This window comes from Suncus etruscus, chromosome 15 (genome assembly GCF_024139225.1).
Source record: "Suncus etruscus isolate mSunEtr1 chromosome 15, mSunEtr1.pri.cur, whole genome shotgun sequence".
NCBI lineage: Eukaryota > Metazoa > Chordata > Mammalia > Eulipotyphla > Soricidae > Suncus > Suncus etruscus.
Window position 1 is genome coordinate 53071119 of NC_064862.1, and position 21904 is coordinate 53093022.

At 51.2% G+C, this 21904-nt stretch overlaps 2 protein-coding genes across 2 annotated transcripts in view; one reads left to right on the top strand and one right to left on the bottom strand.

Annotated features, from left to right (window-relative positions):
* SPOCK2 (SPARC (osteonectin), cwcv and kazal like domains proteoglycan 2) overlaps positions 1–21904 on the top strand; it is an 836669-nt gene that overhangs the window by 410843 nt on the left and 403922 nt on the right. The window lies entirely within an intron of this gene.
* CDH23 (cadherin related 23) overlaps positions 1–21904 on the bottom strand; it is a 343293-nt gene that overhangs the window by 227701 nt on the left and 93688 nt on the right. The window contains exons 4-6 of the mRNA XM_049789257.1: positions 14300–14442; positions 13504–13551; positions 13319–13411 (exon numbers count right to left, since the gene is read on the bottom strand). Coding sequence (XP_049645214.1) covers positions 13319–13411; positions 13504–13551; positions 14300–14442 — 284 coding nt within the window. The remainder of the gene's footprint in view (positions 1–13318; positions 13412–13503; positions 13552–14299; positions 14443–21904) is intronic.

Here is a 21904-nt window from a genome sequence, read left to right on the forward strand (position 1 = left end):
AGGAAGAGCCTCATGTGTGGCTGAGCAAGACTCAGCAGTGAGAATTCAGGTGCCTATTTCCTTGCCCTAGGGCTCTACTTACCACTCCTAGCAAAAGAATATGGGGGGGGGGGGTTCCAGGGTGCAGGACCAAGGGACAGAGCAGGGTCTCTGGGAAGGGGAGGAATAGGTAAGGACTGGTGGTAAGTGCCCCAAATGAATCTGTGGTTTATTTTATTGGCTAGCTTACTTTTTGTTTGGTTTGGGACCACACCCAGCACTGATCAGGAGTTATTCCTGGCTCTGAACTCAGGAATCACTCCTGACAGGCTCTGGGGAATGACATGGGATGCTGGAGATCAAACCTAGGTTGGCAATGTGCCCTCTCCACTGTGCTATCATTCTGTCCCCAAAGAATCTGTCTTAAAGGGAGAGTCTGCATTGACTTCTGGAAGCCCCCTTTCCCCAGTCTCAAAGCCCAGCTGCCCCGAATCACTTGGGAGAGAGGGGTCAATGGCAGTGCGGAACTTTCCACAGTCACTCTGGTGGCCCTCAGGGGACACTTGTATGCACTCACAGGACTCAGCCCTGATCCTCTCAATTCAAGGACCAGAATTTAAAAGTCACAGGCTGAGACAGTCCTGGGGTTGTCCAAACTGGAGTGGGGGCAGGTTTCTGCAGAGGCCCCAAGGGCAGGACAAGTGTCTGCAAGAAGAAAAAGCCAGGAGGAAACCCACACCAGTCAGTCCTGCAGTCACCTGTCCATGAAGTTTCTCCAGGTCCTGGGGAGTCTGTCCCAGGTTGGTTAAGGCTGGACCTGCAGCACTGAGAGCCCCCAGGGGTGACCAGGCATGAGCCCCAAGAAGGAGCATCCAGCCCCTCCCAGGCCAGGGCTTTCATCAGGATTCCCAGGCGCTGAGTAGGCCTGGCGCCTCCATCATTCCTACCGTGCTGGTCGCAGGAAGAGAATAGCTTTCAGCTCAATTGCCCTTCACATTCCAATATCATAACGCTCCGATGAGGCTTTTTAACTAAAAACAAAAAAGCCGTGTCTGCCGCAGGCCGGCAGCAAGGCCAGCCGTGCAGAAGGGCCAGGCTTTCACACTAACAGTCACTACCACCACATTGGGAAGAGAAAGAGACCGGGGAACAGGGATGGGCACTCTGCCTCAGTTTATCACGCCATGCCCTATCTCTGCTAACAGCCTTTAGAACAGAAGGATCTTTGACCTTGGGGAGAAAGTTCAGAGACCCAAGTCCAATGGAGCCACGCAGAGCAGACCACCTTGGGGGGTGGGGGAAGGTGAGGGTCTTTGGGTTCAACCAAGGTTCTCAATCCTCCTTTGGGGGCTGCTGCCCAGGCTTTCAAGGTCATAGCCATTCAGCAGTGTCACAGCCAAGCAGTGGATCACATGACTCTGCTCCCACCTCTTGTTAAGTCCATTGACTCACATGGTCCTGAGAATGACATGGATTCTCCCAAAACTATTGAAAGAAGTCTTATCAACTCCACTTCATAGGCAGAAAACTGAGGCCTAGAGAAAGCAGGAGTGGAGGGGTGTGATTCTAGAGGAATCACAGTCCTGTGTCCCTTTAAAATGTACCAGATGCAGCCGGAGAGATAGCATAGAGGTAAGGCGTTTGCCTTTCATGCAGAAGGATGGTGGTTCGAATCCTGGCATCCCATATGATCCCCTGTGCCTGCCAGGGGCAATTTCTAAGCATAGAGCCAGGAGTAACCCCTGAGCGCTGCCGGGTGTGCCCCCCCCCAAAAAAATAGAATCCAAAAATATACCAGATGCAGGGTTGGAGCTACAGAATAGTGGAAAGGCCGTTTGCCTTGCACGTGGCTACCTGGTTTCGATCCCCAGTATCCCATAGGGTCCCCCAAGCCTGCCAGGAGTGAAATACTAAGTGCAGAACCAGAGTAACCTCTGAGTGCCTCTGGGTGCCCCACCCCCAGAAAAAAAAAAAGAAGTACCAGATGCAGCAAACTTTCTACAGTCCAGAGGACAATTGGAAGCTGATCTCACGGGGGTGGGAAGTTGATCTGGTACCCAAGTAGCATCACAAAGTGACATGTGAAAGCATTCTCCATGTGTATACATGCCCCCACGCATGTGCCTGCCTTCCGTGGAACCCTCCTAATCAGCAGTGCTGCTGCAGGCCGGCTCAGCGCTAATGGCCTGATGGCAGTTAGTCCCCTCCCTGGCCTCCCACTGGCAGCGGCTGATTTGCTCATGATTTACCACTCTGGGCCACTGACCCGTGAGGGAGACACTGGGACGAAGGAGGCAGTGAGGAAGCCATGGCTGAGATGTGTGGACTGCCGCACGGCATAGCAGGGAGGCCGCCAGTCCAGACCCGCTGCAGGTTTGGCACCCTAGCACTTGAAAGAATGGTGTTAGGGCTCCCTTGAGAGCTCTGTGGAGGGATGAGCCCTGGAGACCACCAGAAGCTGCAGCCCCAGATGCTTGCTGGGGGCCGAGTGCTTGTGTCTGCCTGCTGGGCTCCACGTGCTACAGTCCCCTCTTTGCTTACACACACCCAGGACTCGAATGCCTACATCCTGCAGGACTCAGCTCCCAGCCTGCAGAGAAGAGGGCTCGGCATGGGGGTTCCTCACAGGCCAGCCTAGCCTCAGCCTCCCTGTTAAAATGGGGACATCTCAGTACTGACTCCAGAATGACTATCAACAGACCTGTGGATACATATCTAGTCCGCACAGCTCAGTCTTTGGGGATTCTGATTTTTCTCAAGTCCTGGACCCCTAGAGCCTCTAGGTTTAAGGAATTACAAGGCACAGGCTCCACCTTCCATGTCTGAAGCCTAGAATTCTGGTCCCAGGATCAGACATTCGATGCCCACAAAGGTGACCATAGGACAAAGGTAGGAACCCTACTGAGTTAGGCTATATCTCCAAAACCCCGGCCTCTCATTCAGTGAGACTGGGCCTCCCAGGTCCTTCCCTCAGTTCTGGGATCACTTCTGTGCCTACCAGAGGTGATTCTGAATATCACATTGGCCAGGTAGCCACATGGGATACAGGCATTCCCAGCCCCAATCGCCCCAGTTCAAGCTCTCTCACCTCACCTCTGCAAACACTCCAATCTCACCGCTGGTAAAAACTCTCCTACCTCTACCCCTACTTCTACTGTACAATCTTCTTGCCAAATCACCCTAAAAAGCACCCCCGCTTCTACTCCACCCTCCCCCACCACTCCCTGTTAAGTCCTGCAACCTCACCCCTGAAAACCTCACCCACCTCCATCCCTGTGACTTCTTCCACCTCCACACTGCAAAGCATGCTCTCCCCCACATCCACTGCACATCTCCCACCTCACCCCTGCAAAGCATGTTCTCCTCCAACCTCACCCCAGCAAGCTCTCCTATACTCACCCCTGCCAAGTTTCCTATCTTTCCCCTGCACACGCTCCCATCTCACTCCTGCAAGCCCTTTCACTTTACCCCTGCACCTCTCCATCCTCACCCTTGCAAGCTCTCTACCTCATCCCTGCAAAGTTCTCCCACCTTCATCCCTACAAGTGCTCCCCTCCCCTCAAGTCCCCCTCACTCCTGCCTCCTGTTTTCTGCAGGGTTCTTTGTAGCCAGCAGCCCGCCCAGTCCTGGGGTCCCAGTTTATATTGGCTCTTAGATACCATCCCAAAATCACTTCAGACAATCCCCTTTTTGATGCACTCCCTGCGCAGGTGCAAACACCCTCCTGCCAAAGACACCCAAAGGAGGGAGCAGCCTAGAGTCTCAGGGTGCCTCACAGAGCTAAGATCAGTCAGCAGGGCATTGTTCCTCTGAGGGCATGTGAACAGAATCTGTCTCTGGGTCTTTTCCAGCTTCTAGACACCCCACCACACTCCCGAGTTCTGGCATTTCCTTCCAAGGCATGCAGCTACACCCTGACTGCTCCCTCGGGCTTTTCCTGCCTTCGGTTGTGAGCAAACTCGAGAATATGGTAGTCTGACCTTCCTGATCATGGCACCTTCCGACAGGCATGTCCAAGCCTCCATAATTAGGGTGATTTTTTAAAAATCTTTTTCTGTTTTGAAGTGCTCTGGGAAAAGTCTTGGTAGTGCCTGGGAGATCACGGTGTACCAAGAATTGAACCTGGAGGTCCTGCATGCTTCCAAAGAGGGAGATATCCTCTTTTCCCACCCTACCTGCATGGAGGCAAGATCAGAGTCGGGTCTTGTGGAGTTCCAGGGGTTGGAAAGATGCAGCTTGGATATGCCCTCCCATATAGCCCAGTCTGCTGGGACGCAGGCGTGATCACACAGTCTCACAAATGGTCATGTACCCATGATGAATATTCTTTCAGAGAGAAAGAAAGAGTGAATAGTGGGGTGCCAGGGATCCAACCAGGGCCTCCCTCTTGCAAATCAAGTAGTCTACCATGTAGGGCTGGAACAATAGTACAGAAGGGAGGGCAATTGCCTTGCATGTGACCAATCTGAGTTTTATCCCTGGCATCCCATAAGGTCTCCCGAGCCTGTCAGGAGTAATTTCTGAGTGCAGAGCAAGGAGTAATCCCTGAGCACCACCAGATGTGGCTAAAAAACCCAAAACCAAAACAAAATATCCTCATGAGCTGCATCCCTTGTATCCCCCCCCCCTTTTTAACACCCCAATATGAAGGCTACAGTGCTCAGAAGGCCCTCACACAAGAATCCATGTGCCCCAGAAGATGGACTGACCAGACAGATAATACAGAGATTCAGGCTCTTTCCTTGCCTCCCGGCACCACTTACAGTCTCCAAAGCCACCCAAGATGATCCCTGAGCACAGAGCCAGGAATAAGTCCATGGCTCCTCCCCCCCAAAAAAAAATCAATATAGAAAGCCTGGGGGACAAAATAGGTGGGGAGAACCAGTCCCATAGAACCCCTGTGGCAGGTACCATCCACCAGGGAATGCAAAGAGGGGAGTGGCAGGAAAACTCAGGAAGCTCAGGTGACGGGGCAACATTTGGGGGCTCAGCCCCTTGTCAATCCTGCCAGAAACTACTCTCCCACGCAGACCCATCTCCTGTATCTGAAGCAGGGTGAGCCAAGCCCTCTCCTAGGTTTGGAGGAGGAGCTCAGGGGAGGGGGCTCAAAGCACATCTCCCAGGGTCCTGCCCCTCCTCCCTGCCGCTGCTCCTCAAGGCCTTTGACTTTCTTTTCTTTCTTTCTCCCCCCACCCCAACCCTGCACCGGCGCAGACCGTGGAAATGTGTGTAATGGGAGCACACTTTAGGCATTACTTCCACACCATTTAGGGCTTTCCGCCCCGCTGCCCGCCACTGCGCCTCCAGCCTTCGGATGCTGCAGGGTGGGTTTTTGTTTGGCCTTTTTAAAAAAAAATCTTTTGAAAGGTCTGGTGGCCCCTGTGTGTGTTTGGGGCGGGTGGGGGGGATGTGTAGTTCCGTGAGGGAGAACAAGGCTTTATAAGGATTTTTCTTTTCTTTTCCCACTGCCCTGGCCCTGCCCAGCAAAGGAACAAGGAGAAAAATCAAAACACCCCAATCGTTTCAAACTGCTAAGACGCCTTTCAAGACTTGGCTGTTTCTCTGCGCAAATCTGAGATTGGTTTGCTGATGCGAACGAGAGAGAGCGAGGAGCAAGGAGCGAGAGAGCAAGCCACAGCTTCGTGGGAGGCCAAGGTGCCAGAACACAATAAAGGTCATTTGCAAAGAAGTCTGCTCCTAACATCCCACAAGTCCTTCCTTCCAGATTCAGGGGGTGTGAAGGCAGCAGAGTAATAGTGAGCCCCGATCTCCTGGTGGGAAACCCTGGGAGTAAAGGGACTTATTGGGGAGCAGGGAAGATACAGTACCAAGAGCCAAGAGGGAGGGCTGTGGGTCAGTGGGTCAGTCACTTAACTTTTCGGGCCTATTTCACCAGCTCTAACAGGAAATCACAGTCATAATCATATGCAAGGAGGACTGAAGGACTCAGTGCCTGGAGAGAGACCCTCTTTCCTGCTTTCATTCCTTTTTCTTCCACTGATCAAGCCAGGATTGGCCATATGCAAAGTCAGTGCCTTACCCTGTCTTAGCTCTCTGGCCTTTTTTTTTTTTTTTTTTCCTTCTCTAAACTTCGTTTAAATTAAAATTGTTTTGTTTTGTTTCAGTATGTTTTTGTTTGGTTTTGGTTTGGGCTCACATACAGCACTGTGCACAGCTTACTCGTGCCTCTATGCTCAGAGATTATTCCTGGCAGGGCTCAGGGTTTACTCCTGGCTCTGTGTTCAGAAATCAGACCAGGTGGTACTCAAGGTTTTACTCACGGCTTTGTGCTCAGAAATCACTCCTGGTGGTTTTCAAGGGATGCTGTATGTTGGAAAACTGAACTGAAATTGGCCATGCAAGGCAAATGCCCAACCCCCGTACCATCTCTACAGCCTGCAATCCAAGTTTCAACCATTTTCTTTAGTTCAGTGTTTCCCGGGGGTGGGAGGCTGGAATGTGTGGGGGAAGCAGGAGAAGCCTCGGGTGCCATTGAGGTGCTTTCTGTTGCTTTGTTTAGAGAAGGTGATTTTCCAAGGGACCACCAAGTTATTTTTTTTTTCTCTGTAAAGGGAGCACTAGACCAGGTAAGTTTGGAAAGCTCTAATTTAGTTCCCTGTAATTTAGTTCTCTCTAACTCCACCTGCTACCCCCAAACCCACATGGGGACCTCCCCAGCCATATGCACAGACTCCCGAGCAGGAAGCAGGTGTCCAGGTGTGCTGAGCAGTGAAGGGACCACCCACCCCACTCCCACCTCATTGTCAGGCTGGCTGCTGAGCAACACACCAGATGGGTACAAATCCCCAGCTCTGGGATTTCAGAAACAGTAATCTTTCCCATGGCAGGGCATGCCCTCTGACCAGAAATGGGCTGCTGATGGCCAGAGGCTTCTGCGATCATTAAAAAGCCTCATGGATTGTACATAATCAAATAAAAATGGGCTGGATAAATTGCAGTGATCCTCAAACTTTTTAAACAGGGGGCCAGTTCACTGTCCCTCAGACCACTGGAGGGCCGGACTATAGTAAAAACAAAACTATGAACAAATTCCTATGCACACTGCATATATCTTATTTTGAAGTGAAGAAACAAAATGGGAACAAATACAATATGTGGCCTGCAGGCTGTAGTTTGAGGACCACTGATCTACAGAGTTGGAAGCTGAAAGACAGTGTGGAGAGGGCGAATGGGAACAGGCTGGAACTAGTGCCTCACTGGACAAGGACATGACCAGGCACAGAGAGATGCCCACACCCCAGAGGTGGGATGGGCCAGCCGGGCAGCGCTAAGAGGGGAGTGGGTGATCACAGGGTACCTGGTGATTGTGCCCCAGATGACTCCTCTAGGCAGCATTAGCGCAGGTGGAGAGAAGCTTTAAACAGGTGGCTTTAAATAGGTGAAGAGAAAACTCCCACTTAGGATGGTTCTAAAGAGGAGGTTCCCAGTCCCTCTCAGTTCCCAGCCAGTGTGCCACATTGCAAAGGAATTAAAGGTTGCTAAGGAATTGGAGAAATTATAATTCCACCAACCAAGAGTTCTAGTTTTCTCTCTCTCACTCACTCCTGGTTCCCCTCTGCTGAAAGCAGGAAATTCTCAGCCCAGCAAACGAATCAGGACAAACCTATTGTGTGTATGGGGGGGGGGGAGCCTGGTGAGTTCCAGGGGCTGTGGAGCCCTGAGCCCCAATCATGTGGTCACAAGTTAGTGTGTTTGGTAAATAAATGAAGGGGCTGAGCAAAAGCATCCCAGAGTTCCAGAGGATGGCGGTGGCATGTTGGCCCTTGGACAGCTCTCAGAGCCACTGGACTTGTACGGAGAAGGCAGTGCCCCTTCTCTCTAGGTCCAGGGGTGCCCAGGAGGCAGTAGCCTGTGGCCATGCCTAGTGCTAGTTCTAGTTCAGGGCTCTGGAGATCAGCCTATGACCATCTCTGCTCCCCCTCAGTCCTAAGTGTTGGCACAATTCTCTGTGCACCTGCATCCTGGCTCTGACTTCTATTTCTGTTTGGGGCCTACACCTCGCAGTGTTCAGACTCTTGTTTCTGTTTGGGGATAACATCTAGTGATGTTTACTCCTGGCTCTGTGTTCAAGAGACCATATGGTCCACATTCGCACTACATACAGGTGCAAATCCACATTCATACACAACGGACGCGTACATACACCTAAAGAACACATGCCATGCACTCATTCACTATACATATACACGTTTGCACCACACAACACATCATGTATCACATGTGTATTCACAACAAACTCATATATAGCACCGCATATACAATGCTCACACATGATCCATACCAAACACATGCATACACACATCCCACACTATCAGATATATGCAGGCACACACCACACGTACAGCAAGTGCCACCTAACCTGCACACAGGCCACATGCATACTCACATACAAACGCACAGCCCTCATTTCATGTGACTGCAGGCTCTGTGGCAGGTGGTGGCCTTGCTGCCATGCCCACTTCCACAATGAGAGTAGGTCTCAGCCGTGCTGGCACCAGGAGGGGGAGATGGAGGACAGTGGGCGCACCCCACGGCTGCCTGCCACCCGGCTGGAACATACAGTCCCAGCACTGGGCAGCAGGCCTGAGCTGGATGATTGATTAGGTCCCTTCTCTCAGATCGATAGGTGGGTGCTTTAGATGCGGATGGGCTGCGGGTACCGTGGCCCTGAGGTATAAATTAATATGGCCTGTCACGGGGCCACTTCTCTGGGTGTGGGAGACGACATCCGTGAATGGAGCTGACGCTGTGGGGGCAGGCAGTGGCCACCAGAACCCCATGTCTTACCCCAATCCGAGAACACAGTTCATTTATCACCTGGAGACCAACGTGCATGCTGTAGTGGAGCTACCAAATGGGGCTGCCAAGACCAAGCTGACTTCCTTTACCCTGGGCCATGGCTGCCTTCTACTCTGGGGCATAAGATAGCAAGGTCCTGAGGGCACTGCGAGCAACAGCAAGCAGCAGGTAAGGGCCTGGGAGCAAAGTGAGGTGTGGGTGAGTCTTCTGTGGTTCCCAAGGGTTATCTTACTGCCCCCAATTCATCAAAGGAGCCCTGGGCAGGATGGAGCATTGGATGGTGCCAGGCCTTCTGCAAATGCCAGAGGCTCTTAGTCCTGCCAGCAGCAGCTGGAGCACCCAGACTTTGCCCCTAGAACATTGCTGCCTGAGGGCACTGGAACCCACAGATTGTCATGCTTGGAGAACCAACCAACCCAAACACATCTGCTGGGTTCTCTTTTCCACTGAGGCTGGCTGGGGTGCTTGAGCACTCCAAGTTTACAAAGCACCTCCTATCCAGGGGCTCCTTCACTTTCTTCCTCGGGGATGAACCAAAAGCCCCATCCACAGCCCAGGTTGCTGCTTCTTGAGCATCTAAATCCACCATCAGGCCCTTCCCATCTGTTCTGCAACACCCCACCCCAGCCCCGCCAAAGCTGCTGCAGCATTTAATGCCTTTAGATCTGATTAGACAGCTCAGTTACATGCACCTTCTTTCTACCTGTAAAATTACCTTCCCAGAGAGGGAAAAAAACTCCATCAATCTACAGCGTTTACCAGTGACTCGAACCACAACTCGGCTGAAAATGAACCTGCAGCTGACAGCCTAGGCCTGAACAGGGCAGACTTGAACAATCTTCTTCTGAAGTACAGGAGAACTGAAGCCCGTGGGGGCTGGGGGACAGTACAAAGGGCTCCAGGAGGCTCCTGTTCCCTACCCCAAACTACATGGTCTCCTGAACACAGAGTAGGGTGTGAGCCCTGACTGGAACTCTGTGTGGTTCTGCTCCGCAGCTATTCAATAAATGGACATGTTTGCTTTTTCAAAAAGTCAAGGGGAGAGGCCAGAGTGATAGTCCAGAGGGGAAAGTGCTCGCCTTGGATGTGGCTGATCTGGGTTTGATCTCAGGCATCCCATATGGTCCCCCAAGCACCACTAGGAGAGATCTCTGAGCACAGAGCCAGGAGTAAGCCCTGAACACCACTGGGGAGGGGTCCAAAACTAAACAAAAAGTCAAGGCAATTCAGGGAGCATAATGGATCAGCTTTCAGAAGAAAGGCCAGAATGAGTGAGGACAAGAGGTAAGGAAACAGCTAAGTAGAGGCCGATAGGTGGGAAGCAGCATGGGAAGCAGAACTTGTCAGAAGTTCAAGGACACACCAGGTCTTGCAGCTTCTGAATCCTTCCTGGACACCTTGACCTGAAAAGCCCAAGTGCCCTCTGACTCCTGACCTCACATCTCCTTAGCCCTATAGTCACCTGGCTGATAGACCCCTCCACAAACAGAGGAGGGAGTGGGCCAGTGCTGAAGGTCATCTAAATGGGCATGCACCTCAAATGGAGGGCTGGTGTGGCACTGCTGGGCAGAGACGCAGGCAAACACGTCTGAGCAAATTGGAACGCCATAAAAGTCTATTATAGCAAATCAAACAGCAGTCAGCGAGACAGGCATTAGCTTGAAATGAATACGCGGGGCCTTAATGAGGTCTGTCGAGGCTGGCTCAGTGAATTAAGTTGCCAATTCTAGCAGGATTCCCCTTTTCTTTGCAGGCCTTGAAAGCATCCACGCTGCCTCGTTAGGGCCTTTCACCCCGATAAAATGGATAATTACATGTAGAGCAGCTTCTGTGAGGGGGAGCGGGAAGGGATCGAAGACAAGCCAACCCAAACACACCTGCTGGGTTCTCTCTCCCACCGAGGCTGGGGTGCTTGAGCCCCACAGGCCAAAATGGCAGTGCCCATCCGCTTTTAGCCCATTCCCCGCCCTCCCTTTCCATGCCTGAGTAGACAGGAAGGGCAGAGGGCTGGGTCATTGCAGGTTGCAAGCTGCCCATGCTTCTTCAGGACATGCTCTTGCCCTGATGTGCTTCAGGACGCCCAAGGGTTCTGTGGGGCTCAAGGGGACACAGATGCAGAGTCCTAGGCCAGCACTTCGCCTCCCAAACTGATGCTTCAGCATCGCAGAACCTGGGTAAGGCACACACTTGGTCCTCAGGGATACTTAGGAGGAATGTTTAGAGAGAGAAAGAGAAAGATAGATAGACAGACCGAGCACAGTAAGTAAGACAATTGCCTTGCATGCTGCTGGCCCCAATTCCTATTCCTGGCACTTCAAAGGGTCTCCCAAGTCCTGCCAGAGTATTCTCTGAGCTCAGAACCAGGAGTAAGCCCTGAGCACTGCCAAACATCCCCCTCCACATACAAAACCCAATTTTTTTTTTATTTTTGGCTTTTGGGCCACACCTAGCGGCACTCAGGCACACTCCCCCCCTTTTATTCACCAGGGTAAGATTCTACAAGTGCCCGCTGCTGCCAGGAAGCCCACCAAATTTCTTCCAAGTACACACACTGGCAACTCCTCATTGCTGAAACCACATGGGGGAGTCTGCAGTACCTCATCACTTCTACAGGGAATCTGCCCTGAAGTCATGTTTTGCAAGGGTAGAGCCTGGGATGTCCAAGATGACCTTCAGAAGTGGTGTGGTCCCTGTGACCAGGAGTAGCCAGTACCTCAAGATGATACCAGACCTCCCTTGGCCAGCCACATGGGCATCAAGTGTCTGGTCCTGCAGTACCCGTGAGCTCAAACCCAGCACGTAACCCACACGGCCTCCATGGACGGTGTGTCCTTGCTGTTGGCTTCTGGTGACCCATCTCATCAGATGGGCAAAAAGAGCCACTTGATTGATCATGTGGCAGCGCGTGTTAGTTAAGTCTGTGGCTCAGAGCAGTGAGAGCAGTGCTGCACGTGCCCCGACAACTGAGGGCAGGACAGAGACTTCTCAGGGCTCCCATCACTCCTCAGGCCCCCTGGGTCTTTGCAGCTCTCAGGCCTGGCCGGGCGCCAAGCATGCCACAGACCTGTAATAAATATGTGTTAAGTAAACAAATGGCAGAGGCGCCTATCTCCTTGGAGATGGAGAATCCAGGGTAACAGGCTAGGGGATTCAGGTGGCACTGAATGGCAAAGGAGTACAGAGAGGGCGGACCTGGGGCCCAGTGCCCAGCAGAGGGCCATGACCTCCCATCCCCTTGCACTGCTGGTGCTCAGTGCCTCAGGGGGAGCCGGGCACAGGCAGCCAGGCCTGCCAGGATGGCAGCTGAGCAATGGGCCCAAGGCTCATTAACTCCAAGCCATGGCCTTGGTTTCCAAGTGAGGCCCGGAGAGACCCTTAATTAAATTAGGAAGACGTCCAAAGGCAGGGGGCACTGAGCCAGCTGCAGTTCCCTGCAATGCCAACTGCAACTCTGAGTCCTGTGCCCCCATGCTTGGGACTGCGGCGACCCCCCCATGACCCTCCTGGGCCAGAGCATGGTAGCCCCGGGACGCCCCACCCACCTACCTATCGGTCCCTTCTTTCCTCTACCTAGTGCAAACATAGAATTCTCCACTGAGTAAGGATGAGCAGGAAATTGAGGGGGCAGTCAGAGACAGGGGTTCTTCAGCCCTGCTGGGAGGTTGAGACATCCCTGACAGGCGAGAGGGTCAAAGTCAAAGTCACAGGACCTGGATCAGGGGTATTCCGTGGGGAACCTCTGTTTTCTTATCTCTAAACTGTTTCCTGGTCCCATGCCCCAGAACACAAAGGCACTGGTCTTTGATGCCTGTCTCCATCTCCTTTGCCTCCTGAAGCTATGTTCACTCCAGACCCCCGAGGATATGCCCAAGAGAGCCGTGATTAGGACCCCTTTACCTACCATCTTGAAGGTCTCTGAACAGCTGTGGCCAGCCCAGAGTCGATGAGCGGCCATGCAGGAACCAGTGCACAAGTCCTCCTGGCCCCAGGAGCTGCAGCCAGCTCATTAACGAACCATTGGTAATGCAATAATTTGTACTTCTCAATTACCGGCATTGGCTCGGTTCTACATGCATGCACTCAGGCAAACACGTGCAGTATACACAGACAACCCAGCAAGGCAGAAGCCCAAGGAGAGACACAGGATGAGGGATGCCCAGGACTGGAGAGAAGAGCCTCTTCCAAGGGCTGCCTGCATCCTGTATCAAAGTCTTAGAGTTCTGCCTGTCCGCCCAGCCTAGAAGGTCCATCCTGGGGATGCATGGAAGAAAAAGAGATGCCTTGTCTGTTTTCCTTAACTCCAGCCCACTCTTGATTCCTGTTAAAACTGTGGGGTCCACCAAGGCAGAAGGGGCCCTGCATCCTCTTTTCTTGACCAGCAGACAGGGCATCATCCTTTTCCACTGTGGGGTAGCTACTGCCTGAGCTGGGGTACAGCAGTAGATGAGTCTTTATCTAGGGTCCACCTGCTCCAAGGTGGGCCCCTTTCTGCTCCCTAGGGGGACCCCAGGACTCCTACCTCAGGGATGCGAACGCTGTAGGGCTGATTGTGGAATGTGGGTGCATTATCGTTCACGTCTCCAACCTGGATGTTCACTTTCCGGGTAATGACCTGGCGAGAGGAGGGCAGGGAGTGAGTGTGAATCTGGACTCTGGCTCTGCCTAGACCCGACCTGGCCTGGCCCAGCCCAAACACTCACTCACCCCCTGGTGGTCGCTGACGGAGAATTCCACTGTGAACTCAGACTTGGTCTGAAAGAAAAGGGGGGCGTGGGAAAGACAGGGTTAGAGAGACAGGCTGAGCCTTGCATGGAGCTGGGGACCCTCCACTGCAGTGCCCTGTGAGCTGGAACTGGGTACCCAAAGGGATTCTTGTAAAATGAGAAGTGGGTTTCAGAGGGGGGCAGCAGGTCAGAATTGGCATCTGGATTCTAATCGGAATGCAGCCACTCAATCTCAGCCTGATGCCTCGATGGTCATCTCATCAAAAGGACAGTGAAGACCCAAGTGAGACTTGGCCCAAATTCTTCATTTTTTTTTGTTTTAGGCCACAGCCAGTGATACTTAAGTTTCACTCCAGGCTGGGATGGGTGGACCCTCTGTGGTGCTGGGGATCCGGTTGGGGTCAGAGGCATGCAAGGCAAGCATATCCCCTGCTGTGCTCTGTCTTTAGCCTTGGCCTTCACCTGCTAAGTGCTACTGTGATATCAGTTCCTACATGTGTGGAAAATACCCTTTCAAGGCTGGGCTTTTTTGCTGGGCAGATAGAGATGGATACCCCTGGAGAGTCTTCATTGTACCTGGGATAAACCCAGAGCTGGCTGTCTCCTGTGATATCTAACGATATTCCTCTGCTGAAGACATTCCCAAATACCCCGCTGCAACCAAGAGTGTAGGCCTGGGTGCTACCATTGAAGAGGCTGCTGAGAGGTCAGGGTGTAGCTCAGAGGAAACCCCAATGCCAGGTGGGACCACCTCCCCAGGGTCTGCCCATTCATACCTCTCTGTCCAGAGGCTGCCGGAGCCACACCACGCCTGTGTCAGGCTCCACAGCGAAGAAACGAGATGCCTCCTCTCCAGACACGCCAAATACCAGGGGGTCATTGTCCATGTCGCGTGCTAGCAATTGGGTCACAGAGGAACCTGGAGGCAAAGATAGGCGGTCATCTCCATCCCTGTGCACCTACAGGCAGGTGTGCATGGAGCTACAGCAATGCCCAGGACAAGGTTCTGGGGTGTGTCAAAGACAGTTGAGATACCTGCTCGTCTCCTTTTCTGATTCTAACTTGGGTGTGCAGACACCCCCCCACACACACTAACTTTCCTTTCTTCTCTTCCTAGAGAGCTGGGGACCTAACTCTAGCCAATTAGAGCACTCCCTCCCTCTGAACACACTGATTGGCTGAACTAGTAATCCAAAACAGCCAATCAAAGCCAACCCTGACATATCTGTGAGAACTACTGGGAACCAGGTTGTCTGTCTTGCTGGCAGGTGGTTTGGGCATCATATTGAAGTCCCTGTGTAGAGGATGAGGACTGCAGGAGGAAGACAGCACCAAAAGGGGCCTGCAGAGGCATTTCTGATGGCAGGAGGCATGGAGCGAGCTGGGCCTGATTTTAGACTCATCTCTTGACTTGCCCCTGCCCGTCTTGGCCTAAGACAGTGAAGTTAGATGCGTGTTTTCTGCAAACAAAATATTCAGAATGTTTTGCAAACCCTGGTGCTCATTCACACTAGCCAGATAGTAAAGCCCTAGGTAAAGCTGATAAGATTTAGGCAAGTCCTAGTTAAATCCTAGGTAAGCCCCAGATAAGGAAGATAGAGCAGGTGGATCGCAAGGAACACTCATCTCCACAAGAAAGAGATTGCAGTTGCTATAAATTATCCTTCACAAGGAGGAAAGGCCTGGCCAGTGGCAACCTAGGCAGCATATACTGAGTGCCTGCTGGCATAATGTACCTTCTCCTGGAGTGGCCCCCAGAAATTCTTCAGGCAGGGTAGAACCACCTGAGCTCAGCAAGTTAGTGTACAAAAGAGCTCACAGCCAAGGGACTGCCTGAGAGCCAACAGCCTCAGGAAGCGCGCTGGATGTTAGAATCGCTGCGTTTTGTTTTCTGCAGAGAGGTCTGTTGTCATGTCTGGTTCTCAAAGGCTGCCTTGGCTTGGCTGAACAAACTGCTCTTCTCAAGGTCTTCATTCCCCCCTATAAGAGGGATGGACATTCTTTATGGTTTGTTTGGGTGGTTTGGATTTTGAGGCTACACATAATGAGGCTCAAGGGCTACTCCCAGCTTGGGGGTCATTCAGGGGATCATGCAGTACTGGGCCTTGAACCCAGGTTTCCTGTATGCATGATTATTAGACTGCCTCTCTGACCTCCAATTGGATATACTCTCTTTCTACAATACTGACTCATATTTATTGAAGGATTCTGATGAGCAAAGGAAGGAAGAATTCTTACTTTGGTAATTCATAAAAGCACACTATTGACAATGAGACTGCTATTTATTGGGGGGGTAAAGGAGATGGGTCATATTGGTTTGGCTCAGAGCTTACTCCTGCTCCTAGGCTCAGGGATTACTCTTGGCAGTGCTCAAGAAAACATAGGTAGTGCTGGGATGGAACCCTGGTTTGGTGCATGCAAGGCAAGTCCCCTGCTCTGGCCTTCTACATGAAATTTTGCTTGTTTATTTGTTAAACCCTATATTGAGGGGCCAGAGAGATAGCACAGAGGTAGGGCATTTGCCTTGCATGCAGCCAAGTCAGGATGAATAGTGGTTCAAACTTCAGCATCCCATATGGTCCCCTTTGCATGCCAGGAGCGCAGAGCCTGAGTGTTGACAGGTGTGACCCCAAAACAAAACAAATAAAAAAAATACATTGAAATGCTAATGCTACAATACAGCAGAAAGAACACTTGTCTTGCATACAGCTACCTACATTCAGCAGCACCAGGAGTGATTCCTGAGCTCAAAGTCAGGAGTAAGCCCTGAATAACACCAGGTGTGAATCCAAAACCCAAATAAAATAAACCTTAAAAGATAATAAAACTTTATTTTTGATTTGGGGTTCACACCCGGCAGTGCTCAGGGGTCACTCCTGGCTCTACGCTCAGAAATTGCTCCTGACAGGCTTGGAGGATCATATGGGATGCTGGGATTTGAACCACCGTCCTTCTGCATGCAAGGCAAATGTGCTACCTCCATGCTATCTCTCCAGCCCCTGCATGAGCTTTTTAAAGGTCATATAAATCTAGGATGAAAATGAGAGTCAGCACTTCTGATCACTAACCACACCCCAGCTGGGTAATGCCCACATGCCATAGAATTCAATCTTTACCACTGCTCTCTCCCATTGCACAAAGGCACCAACAAGAAATGAAGAACTTTACCATTTAATAATAGCCAGAGACAACAGAGACAAGGGCCATAAGGAAGCTTGCCACAAAGTGTGGAGTAGTGCAATTAGGACAGAGAAGGGACCCTATGACAATGATGGTTGGAAATAATCACTCTGGACAAGCACTGGGTGCTGAAAGAAGGAGAAGGGATAGACATGATACCCCTTTAGTAACCATACTGAAACCACTGTATCTAAAAGGGAAAAAAGAAAGGAAGAGAGAGACAGAGAGAGAAGACAAAGGAGGAGGAGGAACAGAGCAGGAGGAAGAGTAGGAAGAGATCTGCTCCAGAGGCAGGCAATGGGGTGTGTGTGGGGTGGGAGAGAACTGGGGACATTGGTGGCAGAAATGTGCACTGGTGAAGTATGTTGGACACTGTATGACTAAAAATCATTAGTATATGTATATAGTATGTATATATATATAGTATATGTATATATATATAGTATATGTATATAGTATGTATATAGTAACCACAGCATTTAAATAAAGTAATTAAAAAAAAAGAAGTTTATCATCACCATACAGCAAGCAGCCTAGCTGGAAGGCAAATTCCAACCATTCTGGGTCCAGAGTCCACCTTTGTCCCCTTACTCAGAACTCAAGATTCAGGACTTGTGAGCACATGACTATCAGATGCTAAACTGAAAGCCCAGCACTCAGAAAGGGCCATAATTGGGCTCTCAAATGCCAGGCACAACTCTAGATCCATGCACAGAGCAGGACAAGGCAACAGGGAAGGTGTCACAGAAGGAGGCTAGATGCAGGACTAAAGGATGGAAAGGGAGACTCTTTGGAGGGGCCTACCTTGCCCTTTGCTGAAGGCAAACTTCCCAACAAGGTCAGGGGACACAAATCCAGGTTTTCGATATATCACTGCCCTTCTGCGAGGCATGAGCATACCCTCTACACCAAGCATGTCTTCTTGAGCATTTGCTACTTAAATAACAAGCAATTATTTATACTAGAACAATATTCAAATATATTGGGAGAACTTAATTCACAAGATTAGTTCTTCCACCAGGACTCTAACCTCACAGTCACGTGGATACATGCTTCAATGCTGAACCATGTCCCTGCCCCTAACACCTTTTTTTTTTTTTTTTTTCAGTCTTTGGGCCAGCCCCAACAATGTTCAAGGCTTACTCCTGGCTCTGCACTCAGAAATTACTCCTGTTGTTGCTTAATGGACTATGTGAGATGCCAGGGATCGACGTGGGTCAGCCGCATGCAAGACAAGTGCCGTAGCTACTGTTATGATGCTCCATTTTTGTTTGTTTGTTTTTTTGGACCACACCCGGTGATGTTCAGGGGTTACTCCTGGCTATGCGCTCAGAAATAGCTCCTGGATTAGGGGACCATATGGGATGCCAAGGAATCGAACTGAGGTCTGTCCTAGGCTAGCAACGGCAAGGCAAATGCTTTACCACTCCACGCCACCACTCTGCCCCCCCAACACATTTTTTGTTTTGTATTGTTTTTGTTTTGGGGCCACACCCAGCAGTGCTCAGAGGTTACTCTTGGCTCTGTGCTCAATAATCACTCTTCATGATGCTCAGAGGGACTATAAGAGATGCCAAGGATTGAACCCCAGTCAGCCATGCGCTATCACTCTAGTCTTTCCCCGACACACTTTTAAAGATCCAAATCATAGCTTTAAAGGTCTTATCAGCCTCCCCTGATCCCAGGTCATCACTCCCTGTTGTCTTCAGAGCCTGGGTGCAGAGTATGAGGAACCCAGAGTATCTTCATGAGGACACTGAGGCCTGTGCCCAGCGCACTGTTCATCACTGCTGTACCGAGATGTCGCCTCAAACCACCTAGGGCAGGGGCCAAACGCCAAGGGGCCGATGGCTCTGAGAGGCCCACAGAGGCCAAGGTCGCAAAAGCAGCCCTGACATTCCAATGACTCTCAGGCCCACTGCTCAGGCCTCCCCAAGCAAGGGAGGGTTCTGGGCAGGCCGGGGATGGGGCCATCAGCAGCTGTCACCCACCCTGTAATTTCCCGGACTTTTATCCATTTTCCCCTCAATTATGTGCTGCTCAAAATGGTCCTTTTCGGCTTCCTCACGGGCTTTTGCCTGCTCACGCCTTCTTTGTGTCCCAGGTAATTGCTAGTGACCTTTTCTAAGCATACTAATTAAAGGTGCCGATTTAATATTATATTTAAGACAAGACGCCCCACAATTTTCCAGTGGCACACATACTCCCTCGCCCAACACTGTTCTGCCACTCCATGCTGGGCCGAACGCTGGGTTCTTGGGTACTTGCTTCTGCATCAGGGGAGGGTCCCCACTGCATTGTTTGTTCAGGAGCCATCTGTGGGCCTAGCTGTGGGCCTCAGGGAGCAGAGACTTAGGGGGATGCTTCTCCGAGAGTGACATGGGGTAACCAGCCTCCATTCCACCATCTCCAGCCTGATAAGCAGATACTGTCTCCAGCCATTCAGTTACGCCCTAGAACATACTCAGGCAGGTCCTGTGTTCTTGCTTTCTTCCCAGTATAGTAAAATATACATAATAATGCCATGCCCTGCAAAGCAATCTCCCTCCTCCCCTGGTCCCCTGCTCCCCCCAGCCCCTAGCAGCTATCGATTTGCTCTCCACAGAGGAATTTGCCCTTCTCAACACAGCATATGAATCCAGTCGTCTGACATGGAATCTTAGTCCTAGCTTCTCATTCCGCTGTGCTACCACGACCTTAGCACTCAGGGTCCATGTTCCCCGGCTGGGTCTTGACTTGCTCCCACCATTCTCCTACGGTGACAGAGTTGCCACGAATGTTTGTGGGCAGTTTTTTTTTTGTTTTGTTTTATTTCAACATCTGTTCTCACTGCTGGGCCACACCTGGTGGTGCTCAGAGCTTACTCCTAGCTCTGTGCTCAGGTATCACTCCTGGTATAGTTCAGCGGACCCTCTTTAGTAACCATAGCTCTTCTCAGTAGAAAGGACACTTCATGGTTTATGGGATCAGGACCCTACAGGAGTGAGAGAGTAAGTGGGTAGTCCACCACTGAGGGTGCTTTAGGTATCTGGTCCCCTGTGTCTAGGCCATAGTTTTGTCATACCCTGTGGTCAGAATCCTGCTATGTCTGGGCCTCTCTCAGGGTTCTGACCTGCAGGGCCAGCCCCATCCATCCACAGACCAGATGCAGCCTGGAACCAAGCCCCGGAAAAGGAAGAAGGGAGAAGATAGAGGTGGGATAGAGTGGATAGCTGAGTCTCCCGCTGCATCCTTTTATAGTGATCAATACAGAGGTAAACTCAGCCCAGAATCTCAGAGCTCCCAGAGGTATATCCAGTTGCCCACAGAGGAATCCTGTCCATCTACATCTTACTGGCTTCCTTGCCTTCCCTGTTTCAGGTCCTCAATCCCAACTCTATGGTCTGAAATCATCTCCCCAAGAAATCACTGGCAGCTGAATTAGGGACCCTTAAACAAAACGCCTCCTAAGCATATGGTGCCAGCATGGACCAGGTAGTGTTTCCACAGACTGTTCAAGAGCCCCGGCCAGGTGTACTGTAGTGAGTGAAGGCAACAGGGTAGGAACTTCTAAATAGCAGCATCCTCCACACCCCCAAGCTATCCCCTTTTTTCTCTGCAAGAGTGTCAGACATGCAGCCAAGCCTGGTGGTACTGAGACAGGTTTCAGGCACGATAATATTCAAATATTTAACAATAGGCACAGGACAGGCATCAGCCAATCAGAAGGGCATTGGCCATAAACCACCGGCCCCCAAAAAGCTGCCTGCATGTCAGCCTGGTTTATGGTGCACATTTCAGACGCAGAGGAAAAGTTCTCCAGCTCAGGATAATTTACAGGCTCAGTCTTGGGGCTTGGGGCTCAATCAGTACTAAAGGACTCTGTTTTCTACTCTGCTTGTGGGGGTGGGTGGGTGGAGGGAACCCAGATAGTCTAATGTTCCTGTGCACATGTACCTCCAGGCTGTACCAGCCTGGCCCAACTGTGCCCCAGAATAACCCTGGGTGCAAAGTGAGATTTGAAAGAACACAAATTTTTGTGGACATCCATGTTTTTGTAGGGCAAAACCTATGAGAGGCTGAGTTATCCTTGGAAGGAAGAAAGAAGGAACAAAATGCGGCTCCTCAGTGTAACGAGCCCTGTCCACACACCACATCAGGACATCAGTGGGCCGTATTTCACCATTGTGGGTGACAGGCTGGGCCACTCTGTGCCCTGCAGGGTTATGCCAGGACATTGGCACAACCACTGAAGCACCCATTGGAGCATTTCTCAGAATGGACCCCATCACCTTGCCCTTTAGAGGAGAGGGAATGTCAGTCCAGGCCATAAGCATAAACCCTGAAGGGCTGTGCCACATGGCATCAGCTGTCACAAGGATACATGAAGGATGGGTATAGGGGTGGGGAGGGAGAATCCAAGAGTGGTTAATGGCTAGGCAGCTTCTTTTTTATTCTATTTTGGGGCCACACGTGACAATGCTCAGGGCTGACTCCTGGCTGTGTGTGCTCAGGGATCACTAGTGTTCAAAGACCCTATGGGATGCTTGAGATCAAACCTTGCTCTGCCACATGCCCCTATTCTCACTATGCTCTACCCACTTTGACTGGGCATTTCTGACTTGCAAGATGTGAGGTGCCCTGAGGTTGGCTGTCCCTAGACAGTCCACCCTGCACTGCCAAAACACATGCCTTGAAAGGGTTAAGTCCGTCATATTTAATTTTTGTCTCCTGCTTGCTGGTTAATTTTGTTTTGTTTCTAGGCACTTGGGTCACACCCAGAGGTGCTAAGTGTTGACTTCTAGCTCTGTGCTAAATTCCAGTGGTGCTTGGGGGCCTGGGAGCAAAGAGACCTGCCATATTGGGATCACACAGGGCTTCCTGCTTGCAAAGCACGTGCTCCAGCCTTTGCAGTATGTGTCCTACCCTGAGACAGAAAATCATACTTAGACATCCCCACCACTGAGCTGTAAATACCCATAGCGGCCACACCAGGTCTTTGGCCTGCAGGATCTCTCCCCACCTCCATGGGCCCTGTGGCCTTGGGTCTGCTTCTGGACAGGTCTTTGATTGGCTTGCTGTCTGCTGCAGTGTCCAGATCCAGTCACTACATACGCCCCCTCTCTGGACAAGAGGGACCCATTTAGAGAAGTTTCCCTCCAGGGTGGATGTTCCAGAACTCATTTAATCTACCAGTTTTGTGGGAGGTGTGTGTGTGTGTG